We start from the raw sequence: 20,225 nt of genomic DNA on the forward strand, positions 1-20,225 counted from the left end.
AATTTTAACCTGACCATCACTTTCTCAGTGAAAACCTCCCCAAATTGATACAACTATTGAAGCATCATATGCATCTCTTTCAGAGAAGTTTTCACAGTTTTTATTTTTATATTTATTTGAAGAGGTATTTGATTAAAGTGCATACATAAACAGTAAGATGTCACCTTCTTCAGAGAGCATAAAATTGGAAATAATGGAAATGTCATCTAAGTTTACTGGAGAAAGTAACCAATGAAATATTTCCAATCCACATTAATGACCTCTAACAATTGTGTGTGGAAGCCCATTTAGCAATAGCTTGACCAAAGAGGATTTGCTTTTGCAGTAACTTGCCTGTATCACTTTCAGAACTTTAAAATAACCCAGGTAATAGTAAAACACTGAGAGGCATGAACATTGTGCAACCAATATTCATTGCTTTACTACATCAGGAAGGACCTCTTTCCTAATTATTTTGTCAAGTTTTCTTTCTTTCTCTTTTCTGCTAAATTTTCAAGTGTTTTAGAGGTACCTTATGTCATGTAGTTAAAATAACCATGTGAGTGAGTATGCAGATGTTTGACACTGTCTTCTGGGAGTCAGTTCCTTCTCAGAGTTTCTTTCTGACAATCAAATAAATGTTTTCCTTAAACTTCCTTCCCAGTTTCATTCGGGGTCACATTTCAGGCAGTATCAACATTCCATTCAGCTCTGCGTTCACTGCAGAAGGGGAGCTCACCCAGGGCCCTCACACAGCTGTGCTCCAGAACTTCAAAGGGAAAGTCATTGTCATCGTGGGGAATGTAGCAAAGCACACAGCTGAGGTAAGTGTACCCCTGGAATGGCATATGCAGATGGTGAGTTATTTAGCTGCCTACCTTATATGCTGTATAGAAGTGTGTTTCTTCAGAAGTTGGTTACAAATGAAATTAAATTTGAAGATCTACCTATAATCATAAATATAAGAATTTGCCTGCTTTAATTCTGCCTTTTCTCCTCAGTGCAATGCATCAGAGTCAACAGTAAGCTTAGAAAAACCCAAATGGTAGCCTAAGGTATGGGTTGGCCTAAGGTTTTGGGTTTGGGTATCTGCTTTCTAAAATTACAAAATGGTTTGAATTCCCTCCATGGAGAACAGTGGGGCTCAAGTATAGGCTCTGAAAGATGGTCATGGTATAATCTATTGGACAAAGGAGTTTATTTATTAGAAGCTCAAAACTTTTTAATGATAATTCAGAAAGCACATCAACTTTCAGAAATGCTGAGTGCATAAGATGAAAAATAGTTTCCCTCTTCCACGGCTATGTTCTAAGCAAATTTAACAATAAAATAGGTGCAGGCACTGTGGTGTAGCAGGTAAAGTCGCCGCCTGTAGTGCTGACATCCTGTATGAATCCTAGCTGCTCCACTTCCGATCCAGCTCTCTGCTATGGCCTGAGAAAGCAGTGGAGGATGGCCCAAGTCCTTGGGCCCCTTCATCCATGTGGGAGGCCTGAAGGAGGCTCCTGGCTCCTGGCTTTGGATCGGTGCAACTCTGGCTTTTGCAGCCATCTGGGGAGTGAACCAGAGAATGGAAGTCTTCTCTCTCTCTCTGCCTCTGCCTTTCTGTAACTCTGCCTTTCAAATAAATAAATAAATCTTTAAAAATTAAAATAAAACAAATAGTACCACATGGAGGCTAAAAAACTCACTTTTTTTAATAAAAGACAAGTTAGAGACTTTTCCTTAGCAAAAGAGTCAAAAAGGCTTGCTAAAAAAATAGAACATCAGAAATAGGCAGAGAACACACTTAAGTGTGGACAGCATTGAATTGTGCAGGCCCTTTGGCTGAAGGGAGGTAAGAATCTCTTCCTGGTCGGCGCCGTAGCTCACTTGTCTAATCCTCCGCCTGCAGCGCTGGCACCCCGGGTTCTAGTCCCAGTTTGGGCGCCGTTTCTGTCCCGGTGGCTCCTCTCCCAATCCAGCTCTCTGCTGTGGCCCAGGAAGGCAGTAGAGGATGGCCCAAGTGCTTGGGACCTGCACCCGCATGGGAGACCAGGAGAAGCACCTGGCTCCTGGCTTCGGATTGGCGCAGCACGCCAGCCATAGTGGACATTTGGGGGTGAACCAATGGAAAGGGAAGACCCTTATCTCTGTCTCTCTCCCTCTCTCACCCACTGTGCAACTTTGCCTGTCAAAAAAAAAGAATCTCTTCCTGAAAAATCAGCAGAAATAGCTTGCTCCTTGGGTGCAAGGCTATGCCTTCCCAACTTTACCAATCAAAAAATGCCTCTACCTCCCATGGCAGAGTAAATCCAAATAAAAAGAGAAAGGGTCAGAAATGTGTGTGCTTAGGAAAATTTCATCACCAAGGAGATTTAGAGTGGAGGTTAGATATTCCTCTCCAGTATACTTTTTTTTTTAAGATTGATTTATTTACTTAAAAACAGAACTACAGAGGGAGAGGGAGAATCAGAGAGAGATAGAGAGATCTTCCATGCTCTGGTTCACTCCCCAAGTGGCTACAACATTCAGGACTGAGACAATCCAAAGCCAGGAGCTTCATCTGGGTCTCCAACGTGTGTGAGAGGTGCCCAAGCACTTGGACCATCTTCTACTTGTCTTCCCTGGCCATTAGCAGGGTGCTTGATTAGAGATAGAATAACTGGGACACCAACAGATATCCATACGGGATGCATGTTTTATTGTTATAGTGGCTTTACCCACTATACCACAACACAAGGCCCCAACCATGTCCCTTTAGGTCTCTTTGCACTGAACAATTCAGAAGTGTGCCCACTGAGACTGTAGTCAGATGAAACTTTGGATTTGAGCATAGGTTACTTCAAACATCCAGCAGTACTTACCTCAGGAATCTAGAGCAAATTATAGCATTTTGACACTAAATGAAGAGCAACCATGATGATGAAACTTGATCAACCTTGATGATGACTGGACTAAAAAAGTATCTGTGTGGTATTATTTATAAGTCATAAATCACTCACCCTTCTTTTATATAACTGTCTAGCATCCAACAGAGAATAAATTACACCTATTTTGAAGAGTCATTGACCACTTTAATGTATAATTTCAAGTAAATGAGAATATTTTATAAATAAAGCCATGGTGTATGTGTGTGTGTATGTATAAAATTTTGATGTAAGTTGTTAAATCAGTATTGTTTTACTTCTACCACTATACAGTTGCTGCTACATTAATCTCTGTTGCCATTTCATTCTAGTGAAAAATGTCAAATTTAATTTATAGTGCATATCTATACATTCATCTTTTAGAAATACTATTGAAAATCACTTATTTCTAGGTCCTAAGTAATAAATGGCCTTGGGAAGACATCTTAACAATGATAATAATCCCAGTTGTGGACTGATCTTTATAAGCTATCATGTTACATATATTATCTCATTTTACTCTTCATACTAATTCTATGAAGAAAGTAGTGTTCTGCTTTTTACATTTTACATTTTAGTGTTTTACATTTTACATATGAGAAAAGCTTAGATTCAGAGTTTATCTAATTTGCTTCTGAGAACCAAAAACACAAGTCTGCATGAGTCTACAAGCCATTATCTTCAACTCAGTATGCCCTTAACAAGTTTTAGAGACTGAATGCTGCCACTTTTCCTGTTTTTTAAATCAGGCATATTCTTCTTTTTCAGTGCTTTAATTTTAAAAATTAAATAACTTTTGTGAAAGGTCCTTATCATCCCTCCATTCCCATTTTTTATGACTTAGTACAGAAAAATCTAGACAACAGTTGTACTTTTTTGAGATAATCTCACTGACATACTGGGTCAAGAGGTAGTCACTAACAATGTACATTAACTATTAAATAATTATACATCTCTAGAAATATCCTTTGAAAAATGTTTGAACATACCATACAAAAAGTTTACATTTCAATTTTAAACATCACTGAATGCAAAGTTCAACTTTTTCCTATTTTAATTCTTTTTATAATAGGTTACTCTTCTCTTTTTTTATATGACTATAAGTACTTTAAGAGCAAGTATTTTATCTTGAAAAGATAAGATATGGTGGTTAACAAATAGATTCACAAAAGTTAGTGACTTGGTAGGAAGTAAGTTTCTTGTCATTATCACATAAAAAAATCGAGCCTGGGAATTCATGATTTCAGGCTCTTCATTTGCAGTTGCTCTGCTCCAAGTGGTTATGCAGGGGCATAGGCTGAATGAGAATTTGACATAGTGAATCTGTGTCTGTTGGTGTTACCATTATTTTCATGCCAGTCAGATACTTCATAGCATTTCATTGGGATTTCTCCCATATCCAAATATTTTTTATGGAAATTATTGTTGAAGCCTCTGATAAGTGCATCCTGAGGTTGCTGAATGTATGTATATTTGTTGGTTGGTGATTGGCTGACAGTTTGATATTGAAAAACTTAAATGCCTGTAGCAATTGTGGCAGTTAAGAAGTTCCACAGCTGAAGCCTGGAATGTTTGCACTGTGGCTTCGTCTGAGTTAAGGGCTTCAGTACCAGAAAAGCTAAGGGTGTGTCCCAGTTTTAGGCCAAAAAACCTGAATGCCTGCAGAGAGGCTGCAGAGTAGTTCTGGAGCTCCAAGACCAACAAATAATATCCAAGACAGGACTCAGGTGTGCAGACAGGCATATTCTTCATACCCTGCTTGTAACTCCCTCTCCTACTCCCATTCTTAATTTTTACGATATGTATTTTCAGTTAACTTTATACTCATAAGATTAATCCTGAGGTAAGTGGAGTTCAACAAATAGTATGAAGAAAAAAAAACACTGTTCCTCAATAATCAAGATAAGGGCTGTTCAAAATCATCACATCTCAAAGTATAAAGTTCAATCCTATAGATGACCTTTTTAGGTACTCTCTATTTACCACAAATCAGGGACAGCATCTGGTCTTTATCCTTATGGGACTGGCTTATTTTTTTTTTTAAGATTTATTTATTTGAAAGACAGAGTTACAGAGAGAGGTAGAGACAGAGAGAGAGGTCTTCTATATACTGGTTCACTCCCCAGATGACCTACAACCACTGCAGTTGTGCTAATCTGAAGCCAAGAGCCAGGAGTTTCTTCCAGGTCTCCCATGTGGGTGCAGGACCAAGGACTTGGGCCATCTTCTGCTGCTTTCCCAGGCCACAGCAGAGAGCTGTATTGGAAGAGGAGCAGCCAGGACTTGAACCAGCGCCCATATGGGGATATTGGTGCTTCAGGCCAGGGCTTTAATGCACCATGCCATAGCACTGGTGCCAGGACTGGCTTATTTCACTGCGGATCATGGTTTCCAGTTGCATCCATTTTGTTGCAAATGACAGGATTTCATTTTTTGCTGATGTATAGTATTCCATAGTGTATATAGACCATAATTTCCTTTTTTTTTTTTTAAGGATTTATTTAAAAGAGTTACAGACAGGCAGAAATAGAAAAAGAAGTCTTCCATCCACTGGTTAACTCCCCAAAGGGCTACAACGGGTAGAGCTTGGTTGATCTGAAAACCAAGAGCCAGGAGTTTCTTCTGGATATCTCAGGCAGGTGCAGGGGCCCAAGGACTTGGACCATATTCTAGTGCTTCTCCAGGCAATAGCAGAGAGCTGGACTGGAAGTGGAGCAGCCAGGACTTGAACTGGCACCCATATGGGATGTGGGCATTGCAGGTATTGGCTTTACCTGCTACAGCACAGCACACACCCCTACCATAATTTCTTTATCCAGTCTTCAGGTGATGGACCTCTGGGTTGATTCCATATCTTAGCTATTGTGAATTGTACTGCAATAAACATGGAAATAAGGATCACTCTTTCAATTGCTGATTTTTTTTGTTTGGGTAAATTCCCAGGAGTAAGATGGCTGGGGTCATATATTAGGTCTATATTGAGAAGTCTGAGATATTTTCATACTTTCACAATGGCTGCACAGATTTACATTCCTACCAACAGTGGATACGGGTATCTTTTTCCCACATCCTCACCAGCATTTGTTGTGTGTTAATTTCTATATGAGAGCCACTATACTAGGGTGAGGTGAAACCTCATTGTGGTTTTGATTTGCATTTCCCTGATGGCTAGTGATGCTGAGCATTTTTTCATGTGTCTGTTGACCCTTTGAATCTCATCTCTTGAAAAATTCCTGTTGAAGTCCATTTCTTAACTGGATTGTTTGTTTTGTTGTTGTTGAGTTTCCTGAGCTCTTTAAAGATTCTAGATGTTAACTCTTTATCAGTGCACAGTTTGCAAATATTTTATCCCATTCTGTTGGTTGCCTCTTCACATTGCTGATTGTTTCTTTTGCAGTCCAGAAACATCTCAGTTTGATGTAATCCCATTTGTAAATTTTGGTTTTGATTTCCTGTGCTTCTCATGTCTTTTCCAGGAACTCTTTACCTATGGCAATGTCTTGTGGGGTTTCTCCAATGTTTTGTAGTAATTTGATGGTATGAGATCAGAGATTTAGGTCTGTGATCCACTTTGAGTGGATTAAGGTAGGGGTCTTGTTTCATACTGCTGAACACAGACATCCAGTTTTCCTCAGACCATGTGTTGAAGACACTGTCCTTGCCCCAGGGATTGATTATAGTTACTTTGTCAAATTTAAGTTGGATGTAGATGCATGAATTTATTTCTGGCATTTCTATTCTATTCCATTGGTCCACACGTCTATTTTTTCCCAGTACCAGGCTGTTTTGATTATAACTCCCTGATGTATGTCTTGAAATCTGGCATTGTGATACCTCCGGCTTTCTTTTCTTTGTATAACATACCTTTAACTATTTGGGGTCTCTTGTGTTGCCATGTAAGTTTAGCATCTTTTTTTTTTTGCAGACCTGAGAAGAATGTTACTGTTATTTTGATTGTGATCATATTATATCTATAAATTATTTTAAGTAGTATGGACATTTTGATAATGTTTTGATAATTTTGATAATGTTGATTCTTCCAAGCCGTGGGAGATTTATTCCATTTTTTTGTCCCTTCTATTTTTTTAATATTTTGTAATTTTCATCATAGAGATTTTTTGATATCTTTGGTTAAATTTATTCTAGGTAGCACTGTAAATGGGACTGATATTAGAAGTTCTTCTCAGCAATGATATTGTCTTTGTATACAAATGCTATTGATTTCTGTTAATGTCCTGCCACTTGACCAAACTCTTTTATAAGTTACAGTAGTCTCTTGGTAGAGTTTTTTGGGTCCCCTATACATAGATCATGTCATCTGCAAATAGGGATAGTTTGACTTCCTCCTTCCAAATTTATATCCCTTTGATTTCTTTTTTATAATTTTTAGAAATATTCCTTCTATACCTAATTCATGGAGAGTTTTTATCATAAAGGAGTGTTGAATCTTATCAAATGCTTTCTCTACATATATGGAGATGACCCTATGGTTTTTGTTCTTCATTCCATTGGTGTGATTATAACATTTACTGATTTGCAAATGTTGAACTACCCTTGCATTTCTGGGATAAATCCTGATGTATGATCTCCATGATGTGGTTTTAGATTTGATTTGCTTGTATTTTTTTGTTAATCTTTCCATTTATGCTCTTTAATTATACCTATCTGAGTTTTCTTGTGTCATGTCTTTGGTTTTGTTATCAAAGTAATGCTGGCCTCATAGAAAGGGTTTGCCAGAATTCCATCCTGTTCAATATTTGGAATAGTTTGAAGAGCATTAGAATTACCTCCTCTTTGAATGGTTTAAAGAATTCAGTAGTAAAGCCATTGGGTCCAGGAATTTTCCGTGATGGGAGACTTGATTACTACTTCAATTTCACTGCTTGTTATAGATCTGTTTAGGTTGTCTATGTTTTCTTGATTTAATCTTTGTAGATTATGTGAGTCCAGAAATTTATCAATTTCTTTGAAGTTTTCCAGATTATTACATATAGTTTTTCATACTACTTTCTTATGATCCTTTGTATTTCAGTGGCGTTAGTTGTAATGTCTCCTTTTTTATTTCAAGAAAGTTTATTTCCTTTTTAATTTTTTCAATGACCCATTTATCATGCAGTACCATTTTTTTAAATTTCTAAGTATTGGTGTGTGTTCTATTGTTCTTTTTGTTGTTGAATTATAGTTTTATTCCTTTATGCTCTGAGAAGATACATGATATGAATTCAACCTTTTTAAATTTTCCTAGACTGGATTTGTGGTCTAATATGTGGCCTATACTACAGAGTGTTCCATGTGCTGATGAAATGAATTTGTATTTTCTGTAGCTATTGATTGAAATTCCCTTAAATGTCTATGAGGTCCATTTGCTCAAGAGAATGTTTCAGGCTGGTGCCGCGGCTCAATAGGCTAATCCTCCGCCTGCGGCACCGGCACACTGGGTTCTAGTCCCGGTCGGGGCACCGGATTCTGTCCCGGTTGCCCCTCTTCCAGGCCAGCTCTCTGCTGTGGCCCGGGAGTGCAGTGGAGGATGGCCCAAGTCCTTGGGCCCTGCACCCACATGGGAGACCAGGAGAAACACCTGGCTCCTGCCTTCGGATCAGCACGGTGCGCCAGCTGCAGGACGCTGGCTGCAGCGGCCATTGAGGGTGAACCAACGGCAAAGGAAGACCTTTCTGTGTCTCTCTCACTGTCCACTCTGTCAAAAAAAAAAAAATTAAAAACAAATTTAAAGAAAGAGTATGTTTCAACTACGATGTATCTTGATTTTTTTTGTCTGCATGAGCTGTCCATTGATGAGAATGGGGTGGTGAAGTCACCCACTATTATTGTACTGGAGGCAGTCTATCCCTTTAGGTCAAATTGTATTTTCTGTAAATATCTGGGTGTTCTTCTGTTAGGTGTATATATATTTATGATTGTTATATCTTCTTCCTGAATTGAACCTTTTATCAAAACATAACGTCTTCCTTTATCTGTTTTCTTTTTAGTTTTTTATTTAAACTCTATTTTGTCTATCAGGATAGCTATACCTTATTGCTTTTGGTTTCCATTTGCCTGGTTAGTCTTTTTCCAACCCTTCACTTTTAGTCTATGTGTATCTTTGTTCATGAAGTGAGTTTCTTGTAAGTAGCATACAGTGGGGTCATGGTTTTTTATCCATTCAGCCAACCTAAGTCTTTTGGTTGATGAATATAATCCATTACATTTGTGGTTGGTATTGAAATACAAGAACTAAGACCTGGGGCTGGTGCTGTGGCGTAGCGGGTGGGGCTGCCGCCTCCAGTGCTGCGTCCCATGTGGGCACCGGTTCGAGTCTCAGCAGCTTCACTTCCGATTCAGCTCTCTGCTGTGGCCTGGGAAAGCAGTGGAGGGTGGCCCAGATCCTTGGGCCCCCTGCAACTGTATGGGAACCCTGAAGAAGCTCCTGGCTCCTGGTTTCAGATTGGCACAGTTCCGGCCGTTGCAGCCAATTGCGGAATTAACCAGCGGATGGAAGATCTCTGTCTCTCTCTCTCTCTGCATGTCCTTCTCTCTCTGTATAACTCTGACTTTCAAATAAATAAATAGATAAATTTTTAAAAAACTAAGACCTGTCATTTTATTAATTGGATATTAATTCTACCTGCTCTGTTAGTGAATGTGGTCGTATCATGCATATTCATGATGTTTACTTGTAACTTAGAGCACTCTAGAATTTCCTTGTAAGGCTGATCTTGTAGTGGTGAATTCTCTGTTTTTGCTTATATGGAAAATACTTTATTTCTCCTTCACTTTTGAAGGATAGCTTCGCTGGATATAATATTCTTAATTGGAAGGGGTTTTTTTTCTTTTAAAACTTTAAATATATTATTCCACTGTCTTCTGGCCCATAGAGTTTGCTGAGAAGTCTGATGTTAATCTAATTGGGTTTCCTTTATATGTAACTTGATGCTTTTCTCTTACTGTCTTTGGGATTCTCTCCTTGTCTTTAACTTTTCGACAATTTGATGATGATATGTGTTGGAGAAGAATTTTTTTATTGAATCTGCTTGGGGTTCTTTGAGCTTCTTGGATATGGGTATCTATATCTCTTTCAAGTCCTGGGAATTTTCAACTATTTCATTTATCAGGTTCTCAATGACTTTTTCCTTCTCTTATGCTTCAGGAATGCCTATATTACAAATATTTGGTCATTTAATGGTATCCCATATTTTGTGTAGACTTTCTTCATTTTTTTCATTCTTTTCATTTTTGTCTGATTAGGCTATTTCATGCTTTTTGTCTTCAAGGTCAGAAATTGTTTTCTCCACTAACTCTATTCTGCTGTTAAAGCTTTCAATCATATGTTTTAGTTCATTGATTGAAGATTTAATCTCTAAAATTCATATTTGGCCATTCTTAATGAGTTCTATCTCCTTGGTAATATTTTCATTCATGTCACTCATTGATTTCTTTAATCTGTCAATCTGTATTCTCTTGCATCTCACTGAGTTTCCTTACAATCAGTATTTTGAATTATGTACCTGTAATTTCATAGATTTCCTTCAGTTAAGGATCTATTTCTGTGGGAGTATTGTGTTCCTTTTGAGGCATCATACCACCTTGCTTCTTCATCCCTCCTGTGTCTCTACATTGACATCTGCCCATCTGGCATACTCATCCTTCTTTATGGAGTAGGTTTTATTGGAAAAGTTTATAGTTTAGTTGGAATGCAAAGTATCACTTGGTTTGTTTCTTTGCCTTTGATTGTAAGCAAGCCCAGGATTGTAGTCTTGAGTGATTTGTTTTGTCTTAATCAATGTCAGCTGTGTCTGTGACGCAGTGGTCTAGTTTGCTGCAATTCTTAGAGATGGAAGTGTGATTTTGAGATGAATTAGGGTTTCATTGGGTGTATATATTTGGTTACAGAGAGTTCAGTGTCAGTTTCTCTAGTGAATGTTATAGCCAAGGTCTTGTTCTAGGTTCTGAGGGGGACAGGAGTGATTGCCTCCTTGTCCTACTGACAAACCTCAGTGATTCTGGGCCTTGTGTCACCAATTGCTATGGCTCTAGAACTATGTGATATCAATGAACCCGTCCTCAGATCTTGCTAGGAGAGTCTTGCTGGTGTTGTTAGCTTTAATACCAACAGCCTTGTCCTAGGACTAGGGGATATGAACTCGACCCTGGAGCTGGTGCTGTGGCACAGCGGGTTAACACCCTGGCCTGGGGCACCAGCATCCCATACAGGCAGCAGTTCAAGACTCGGCTGCTCCACTTCCAATCCAGCTCTCTGCTATGGCCTGGGAAAGCAGTAGAAGATGTCCCAAGTCCTTAGGCCCCTACACCAGTGTGGGAGACCAGGGGGAAGCTCCTGGCTCCTGGCTCCAGATCAGCACAGCTCCGGCCGTTGCAGCCAATTGGGGAGTGAACCAGTGGATGGAGGACCTCTCTCTCTCACTGCCTCTCCTCTCTTTGTGTAACTCTTTCAAATAAATAAATAAATCTTAAAAAAAAAAAAAAAAAGAACTGTACCCTGTTCCAGTCCTACAGAATGACTACAAGGCATGAAGATTTTACTCTGAATTGTATCTATACAGAGAGGTGGATTACAGGTAGGTTCTTCCCTATGGTGGTTTCTAGTAGCACCAGAAATTTAGAATTGTTACATTCAGACAGGCATATTCTGATGTTTCACGGAACATAGTAGCTTGCCCTGTATGAAACCAGGAGTTGAAATACTAACATATAAATACTAGCAATATGACAGTTCTATTTTCATAAAGCAGTCACCATTTGAAAGATGGTATCGTTGCCAGCGTTGTGGCGCAGCAGGTTAACTCCCTGGCCTGAATCACTGGCATCCCATATTGGATGCCGGTTCTAGTCCCAGTTGCTCCACTTCCAATCCAGCTCTCTGCTGTGGCCTAGGAAAGCAGTAGAGGATGGCCCAAGTCCCTGGGCCCCTGTACCCACGTGGGAAACCCAAAAGAAACTCCTGGCTCTTAGCTTCGGATCGGCACAGCTCCGGCCATTGCAGCCAATTGAGGAGTGAACCAGTGGATGGAAGACTTCTCTCTCTCTTCCCGCCTCTTTCTCTCTCAGGAGTGGAATGGCTAGGTAATACGGTAGGTCTATATTCATATTTCTGAGGTATCTCCATACTGTCCTCCACAGTGGCTGCACCAGCTCACATTCCCCCAAATAGTGGATTAGGGTGCATTTTCCAATAGCCTCTAAGTGGAATCTTTTAGATCCCCTATAAATAGAATCATGTCATCTGCAAATAGGGATAATTTGACTTTCTCCTTCCCAATTTATATCCCTTTGATTTCGTTTTCTTGCCTAATGGATCTGGCTAAAACTTTTAATACTGTATTAAATAGCAATGGTGAGAGTGGGCATCTTTGTCTGGTTCCAGATCTTAAGGGGAATGCTTCCAAGTTTTTCCCATTCAATAAGATACTGGCCATGGGTTTGTCATAAATTGCCTTGATTGTGTTGAGGAATGTTCCTTCTATACCCAATTTGCTTAAGGTTTTCATCATGAAAGGATGTTTTATCTTATCAAATGCTTTCTCTGCATCTGTTGAGATAACCTTATTATTCTTGTTCTTCAGTTGGTTAATGTGATGTGTCACAATTATCTATTTGCAAATGTTGAACCATCCCTACATATCAGGGATGAATCCTACTTGGTCTGGGTGAATGATCTTTCTGATGGGTTGTTAGATCCGATTAGCTTGTATTAACTGATAGAATTCGGCAGTGAAGCGATCTTGTCCTGGGCTTTGCTTTGTTGGAAGGGTCTTTATCACTGATTCAACTTCCATCTTGGTCATTGGTCCATTAAGGCTTTCTATGTCTTCATGTCTCAATTTTGGTAGACTGTATGTATCTAGGAATCTATACATTATTTCTGTTTTCCATTTTGTTGGCATGCTTCTCTTTGTAGTAATTACTTAGTTTTTTTTTTTTATTTCTGTGGTATCTGTTATGTTTCCTTTTTGATCTCTGATTTTATTGATTTGGGTCTTTTCCCTTTTTTTTTTCCCTTTGGTTAGTTGGGCCAATGGTATATCAATTTTATTTTTTCAAAAATCAGCTCTTCATTTCACTCATCTTTCGTATTATTTTTCAATTTTGTTTATTGCTTCTCTAATTTCATTGTTTCTTTCCTCCTACTATTTGGGGCTTTGGTTTGTTGTTATTCTTCTAGGTCCTTGAGATGCACTGATAACTTTTTTATTTTGTACATTTCCAATTTCTTCTTGTAGGCACCAATTGCTATAAACTTCCCTCTTAACACTGCTTTTGTTTTAATCCATAAATTTTGGTATGATGTATTGGTTTCATTCATTTCCATAAATTTTATTTCTTCTATGAAATACCATTCTGGAGCATGTGGGTCAGTTACTATTTGTTTGCATATGATCTAGAATCTAGGGATTCTTGAGTTGTTGATTTCTAGCTTCATTCCTTTATGGTCAGAGAAGATGCATGGTATGATTTCAGCTTTTTTGAAATTGCTGAGACTTGCTTTATGGTCTTGCATATGGTCTATTCTAGAGAAAATGTCATGCACTGATGAGAAGGATCTGCAACTACGGGGTGAAAAGTTTTGTAGATATCAGTTAGGTCTATTTGCTCCATAGTGTCTATTAGTTCTGTTGTTTCTTTGTTGTCTAGTTGATCTGTCCATTGATGAAAGTGGGATGAAGTCCCCCATTACTATTGTAGAGGAATCTGTGTCTCCCTTTAGTTCATTAACATTTCTTTTAAATAGCCAGCTGCTCTGTAATTGGGTGCATATATGTTTATTATATTCACATCTTCCTGTTGAATTGATCCCTTAATCATTACATAGTGCTCTTCTTCATCTGTTTTGACAGTTCTTGTGTAAAAGTCTATTTTGTTTGATATTAGGATGGCAACACCTGCCCATTTTTGCTTTCCATTAGAATGGAATATCTTTTTCCATATTTTCACTTTCACTATTTGTGCATCTTTGTTGGTGAGATGTATTTCTTGTATGCAGCAAATAGATGGGTCTTGGTTTTAACACATTCAGCCAGTTTGTATCTTTTAACTGGAGAGTTGAGGCCATTTACATTCAAGGTGGCTTGATAAATAACAGCTTGGCCCTACCATTTCTCCATAAATGTTCCTATTGTTTATTGTGGATTTCTTTTGTACTTTTAATGGGGATTTTCTGCCTTCACATTTTTTCATAATAATGACTATCTTTTTTGTTTCTGTGTATAGCACATCCTTAAACATCTTTTGTAAGGCTGTTTGAGTGGTGACAAACTCTTTCAATTTCTGTTTGTTATGGAAGGTCTTTATTTCAACTTCATTCATAAATGAGAGCTTTGCAGGGTATAATATTCTGGCTTGACAGTTTTTTTATCTTAATACTTGGACAATTTCTCTCCATTCTCTTCTAGCCTGTAGAGTTTCTGATAAGAAGTCAGCTGTGAATCTAATTGGAGATCCCCTGAAAGTAATCTGGCATTTCTCTCATGTACATTTTAGAATCTTTTCTTTTACTGTGGAAAGTTTGACTACAATGTGTCATGGTGAAGATGTTTTGTGGTCATGTCTGTTAGGGGTTCTATGTGCTTCCTGTACTTGGACATCTCTTTCTCTGAAAAGTTTTTTGTAATTTCACTAAATCAGCCTTCTAGTCTATTTTCTCTTTCCACATCTACAGGAACTCATGTTGGGTCATATGATAGTATCCCATAAATCTCCAAGATGGTTTTTAATTTTTCTAGTTTGTTTTATTCGTTTATTTATTGGTCTAACTGAAAGGTTTCCAAAAATTTGTCTTCTAGCTTGGATAGTCTTTCCTCTGCCTCACCAAGTAGTTGTTAAGGCTTTCTACTCTATTTTTATTTGATCTTTTGAATTCTTCATTTCTAGTAATTCATTTTGATTTCTCTGTAAAATCTGTTTCATGAGAAAAATTTCTATTCATGTCATGTATGGTTTTCTTTAATTTGTGAATTTGCTTCTCATTGCTTTTGAGTAATCCTATGATTAATCTTTTTAATTCCATTTCGGGAATTTCATCAATCTCTTCATCTTCACATTCTTTTTTTTTTTTTTTTCCTGTTTTTTTTTTATTTTTTTTAACTTTTATTTAATGAATATAAATTTCCAGTATACAGCTTATGGATTACAATGGCTTCCCCTTCCATAATTTCCCTCCCACCCGCAACCCTCCCCTCTCCCGCTTCCTCTCCCCTTCCATTCACATTAAGATTCATTTTCAATTCTCTTTATATACAGAAGATCAATTTAGTATACATTAAGTAAAGATTTCAACAGTTTGCACCCACATAGAAACACAAAGTGAAACATACTGTTTGAGTACTAGTTATAGCATTAAATCAAAATGTACAGTACATTAAGGACAGAGATCCCACATCAGGAGCAAGCGCACAGTGGCTCCTGTTGTTGACCCAACAAATTGACACTCTAGTTTATGGCACCAGTAACCACCCTAGGCTGTCGTCATGAGTTGCCAAGGCTATGGAAGCCTTCCAAGTTCCCCGACTCTGATCATATTTAGACAAGGTCATAAAAGACAGGGTGAGGATAGTAACCAATGATCCTAAGAGTGGCATTTACCAGGTCTGAACAATTATACAGCATTAAGTGGGGAAGAAGACCATCAGTACACACAGGTTGGGAGTAGAGCCATTGGTGGTAGAGTAGAGGTTATGATTACAAAGGAATGAGGCCCAAGTGCGCTAGACAGGGTCTAGAACAAAGGACAGAGTCATTATTAGAGGAGCTAAGAAAGGTACTGTCTAAGCTACAGTTAAGTTTTCTGATTGAGAGGAAAATAGAACCTGATAGAAGGGGCTTGATAATAATCTGGTGGGCTTTAGGCCTTGTAAGTTAAGAGGCCCAGACCTATCTATCTCTTCACATGGGGTATATCCTAAGGGAGGTGTGAACCTCCTAGGGGAAGGCACTCTGTTGACTTTCATTACTTGGCTGGACTGGGAGGAGAGCTGGCCAGGTAAAGGCAGGTGGCATCTCTAACAAGAAATTTACAGTTCTGCCTGCAATGTTGCTGACCCTACTTGACCATCCCCTCAGCTGCAGTGGTCACTTTGGAAGTTGGGCTGAGTGAAGGGCTTTTCAGCTTGGAGCCAATAAGATCTGTGGCTCTGACCTGGGCATCCTTCGACTCCAGGGCAGGTCCATTTCCAGTGACCCAACTCTTGGCAGAGCTGCCAGGGCTCTTCACAAGCTGACTTCTGCTGAAGCCCAGACTTACCACATTGAAAGCCACTGCAGTGGACTGGCCTGTTGGGTCTCCTTGAGGGCAGATCACCGTACAGATCAGCCATTAATAGGCCTGCCACCCATTGCTTCTGATGCCTAGCTTTCTTTTCCTCCTGGTTTGTGTTAAAGCAGACCAGAGGATGCAAGTCAAGGGAGTGCCCATGTCCCATCTCTAATCTTCGGTGGCCTGAACTACAAGTCTGTAGTCACAGGCATGTTCTGTAGTAGTTTTTCTAAGGTAGACAATGCCCATGAGGAAAATTATATTCTCACTTTAAAACTTTCTTTCCCTTTGGTCTGAAAGGGAGGTTTTTTTTTTTTTCTACTTACTGTATACTTCGCTGATGGCGATGTGAATCTAGCTATGAGATTATTATTTAAGCTCTTATTTTGGCTATGCTATTACAGAAAAATGTTAGCCATCTCTTATAAGGTCTAAAGATTAAATTGTGCATCCTACAGATTCCTTCATAATAGAATTAGTTCCCTACCTTGAAGAGAATAGAGAAATGAAAGAACAAGTTGGGCTTAGAATAGAGAAATGAGGGAGCAAGTCCTAGATCACTTGCTGACAATAGCAATATTACATGAATACTTAGCAAACCGTTTCAACCATTAGATAAGAACTTAAGAAAACATTTACCAGAAGGTCCAATGCCTTCTAGAAATTTTAAGAATCATGTATTTGGAAACACCTCTTAAATATATAAGATGGTGTAGTTTGTTTAACCAGTAAACTTAAGCACAACCATATAAAATGTTTTTAGTTTCTTTCTACCAACAAGTTTAAAACATATGATACACAGATTCAGGTCACACAAATGAAAATGTATCTTTGATTGATTTTAGCAGCTTAAATTTATGGACAATCTTATCTAAAAGCCTTTTAAAATAAAACTCTTAATAAAATTTCCCCGTGTGGACATACAATATGTACGCACATATAACATAGCATAATAGACCAATATCAAAATCCAAAATATCTGGTTGAACTAAGATTCCTTAAAATCATGACATAACATAGACCAAATTTGATCGTTGTTACAATGTGATTATTCAAGTCTTTGAAAATAAGCACATAGTTAAATAACCCATAGCTCTTAATAAAAATTCAGCTGTTTTTGAACAATTAGAATTTAACAGACATCAAGAGAACATAATAGATTACTTTAACACATTGCTCTAACAGTGCATCAGAGTTTAATTCTATGTCAAAGAGAAATTGAGCTTCCTGTGATCTTTTGCTGTGAGGTTTCCTTCCTTTACCTTCTTTCATATTGGTGACCATGTTTCTGTGTTTCTGTGTGTAACACATCTTTAAGCATCTTTTGTAGGGCAGGATGAGTGGCAACAAATTCTTTCAGTTTCTGTTTGCTATGAAAAGTCTTAATTTCACCTTCATTCACAAATGAGAGCTTTGCCGGATATAATATTCTGGGCTGGCAGTTTTTCTCTCTTAGTACCTGGGCTATGTCTCGCCATTCCCTTCTAGCTTGTAGGGTTTCTGATGAGAAGTCTGCTGTGAGTCTAATTGGAGATCCTCTGAGAGTAATCTGACGATTCTCTCTTGCACCTTTTAGAATCTTTTCTTTATGTTTCACTGTGGTGAGTTTGATTATGACGTGTCGTGGTGAGGATCTCTTTTGGTCATGTTTATTAGGGGTTCTATAAGCTTCCTGTACTAAGATGCCTCTGTCCTTCTCCAAACCTGGGAAATTTTCTGCTAGTATCTCACTGAAAATGCCTTCTAATCCTTTCTCCCTCTCCATGCCTTCAGGAACTCCTAGAACCCGAATGTTGGGTTTTTTAATAGTATCCTGTAGATTCCCGACAATATTTTTTAGATTTCTAATTTCTTCTTCTTTTCTTTGGTTTGCCTGTTTCCTTTCCTGTTCTCTGTCTTCTAAGTCTGATATTCTCTCTTCTGCTTCGCCCATTCTGTTTTTAAGGCTCTCTAATGTGTTTGTCATTTGATCTATTGAATTCTTCATTTCATTATGATTTCTCGTCACAATCACCATTTCTTGTTCCACTAGTTGTTTCATTTCATTTTGATTCCTCCTTAATATTTCACTTTCACGAGAGAGATTTTCTATCTTGTCCATGAAGGATTTCTGTAGTTCAAGAATTTGTTTTTGAGAACTTCTTAATGTTCTTATCAATTTTTTGAGATCTGCTTCTTGCATTTCTTCGATCTCATCATCTTCATAATCTTGAGTTGGGGTGTCTTTTTCATTTGGGGGCGTCATAGTGTCTTCCTTGTTCTTGTTACCTCGGTTTTTGCATTTGTTGTATGGCATGTTGGAGATATTTGGTTTCTTCACTGTGGTGTTTTTTTTTTTTCTTGTTATACTATGACTCTAGATTAAGTGGACTGTCTGCTTTTGGTGGAGCCTTAGAGGCTTGAGATGGGTGTGGACTGAGAGCTGTGTTTGGTTCCTCAGGGTTGAGGGTGTGTCAAGATGACACTCCCAGGTTAGGTGTGGTAAATGTCTCCTTCTTTTGTTGATTCAAAAGGGAAGTAATTCCGCACAGCTGAATGTAATTGGAGGTAGTTAGCAGGCAAATGATATACCCACAGGAGCCAGAGATTGGAAGCTCTTTCCCAAGGACCACACAGGGAATCTCTGCTGCCCTCGGTGTGGGCTCCAATTCTCCTGCAGTCTCCCACTGGGTTGCCAAGTTAGATGCTAATCTCCAGTTATTTCACCCCTCCCCCCAGAGTCAGGTGTTTCTGCTAGGCTCAGGGCCGGTGCAGACCTGAGGTCGCCCTGCTTATGACGTATGTCCAAAATGGCGCCTGCTCTTTGTCTTGCTCGCCCTTGAGGGGTGAGCGGAGAGAGAGAAACTCGTGTCCGTTTCGGTCACTTTTTTTTTCCCTCTCTCTCTTCTAGTTAGCCTGGTGAACTTTTCCCCACGGAGTTTCAAGCCTCGTTCCCTCTAGCCTCCTCTTTCCGCTTGCCCGCTGGTGTCTCGGGCTATGGAGGTTCGGCTCACCTCGCGTTCCAGCGCTGGTGCGTTGAGTCTGCTGCTGGTGTCCCGAACTTGGGCTCCCACGCTCTCCACGCAGGTCCACTGTGAATCCCTAGTTCCAGAAGAGTTTCCTCTGCTGTTTCTTCCCCTACTCTTCCTTGACCCTGCAGTATCTCCACTTTTATTAACCTGTGTCTTGCCGAAGAATATCAATGTGCTCCCTTCCTATTCCTCCATCTTGGATTTCCCCATCTTCACATTCTAATATCAAAATGTTGTTGTGTTCTATTGAGGAGGTCATGGTGCCTTCCTTATTCTTGTTTACTGAATTTCTGTGTTTATATTTAGGCATTTGTGGAGCAACTTGTTGGTTTTTTCCTCTGATGGCTTTTATCTTTGAATTATGCATCTGTGACTCAGTGGAATTTCTGCAGTTTCAGTGAATACCAGGAGGTATATGCTGGGTGTGGCCAGGGTGCTCAGGTCAGTGTTTCAAGGTGGGTCAAGTATCCAGGCTAACATCCAAGTTTGGTGTGGTAGATTGCCTCATGTTAACAGAACAGGGGGAATGGTCACCTATGTTGGTGTGATCACCCCTGCACCTCCTCTCCTCCTACCCTCCTACCTGAGCCACGCCTGGATGTTAGCCCCCAGTGGTTTCAACAGTTATTTGTGCCACTGTAGGAACTGCACAAATGATGGTTCCCACTGCAATGTCCCACCCCAGGCAGCCAAGGAGCTCCAAGCATGTAGAGCCACAACCAGTGATTGCCCAGAGACCCAGGTACACCCTGTACCCTCTCATGTAGCCACTGAGTCCACACAGTCTCAGCACACAGGACTCTCAGAGTGTCTGGCTGCAGAGGGTTGTCTATGCCCTACCAGCCTATCCAGTCAACAGAGAGGCAGATCTTCCCCCAGCCAGCTGCACCTAGGTTGCTTGAGCCCCAGAACCTTTGGTATGTTAGAAGGCTGGGGCACTTCACAATCCTACTGGGTATCCAGCCACCTGTCAATCCTCCCAGCAAGGCTCAAAGTCAGTGGGGACTGCAGATTTTTCCCTCTGCTATAATCTCTGGATCACACACATATACAAGAGCCACTGGCCAAATATTGCCTTCTCCT

General features: G+C 39.4%; 1 protein-coding gene across 2 annotated transcripts in view; it reads left to right on the forward strand.

The window, feature by feature from the left end:
- TBCK (TBC1 domain containing kinase) overlaps nt 1-20,225 on the forward strand; it is a 259,648-nt gene that overhangs the window by 206,148 nt on the left and 33,275 nt on the right. For both annotated transcript variants that reach the window (XM_062199774.1, XM_062199773.1), the window contains exon 25: nt 644-803. In XM_062199774.1, coding sequence (XP_062055758.1) covers nt 644-803 — 160 coding nt within the window. The remainder of the gene's footprint in view (nt 1-643; nt 804-20,225) is intronic.

This window comes from Lepus europaeus, chromosome 8 (assembly GCF_033115175.1).
Source record: "Lepus europaeus isolate LE1 chromosome 8, mLepTim1.pri, whole genome shotgun sequence".
NCBI classification, from domain to species: Eukaryota; Metazoa; Chordata; class Mammalia; order Lagomorpha; family Leporidae; genus Lepus; species Lepus europaeus.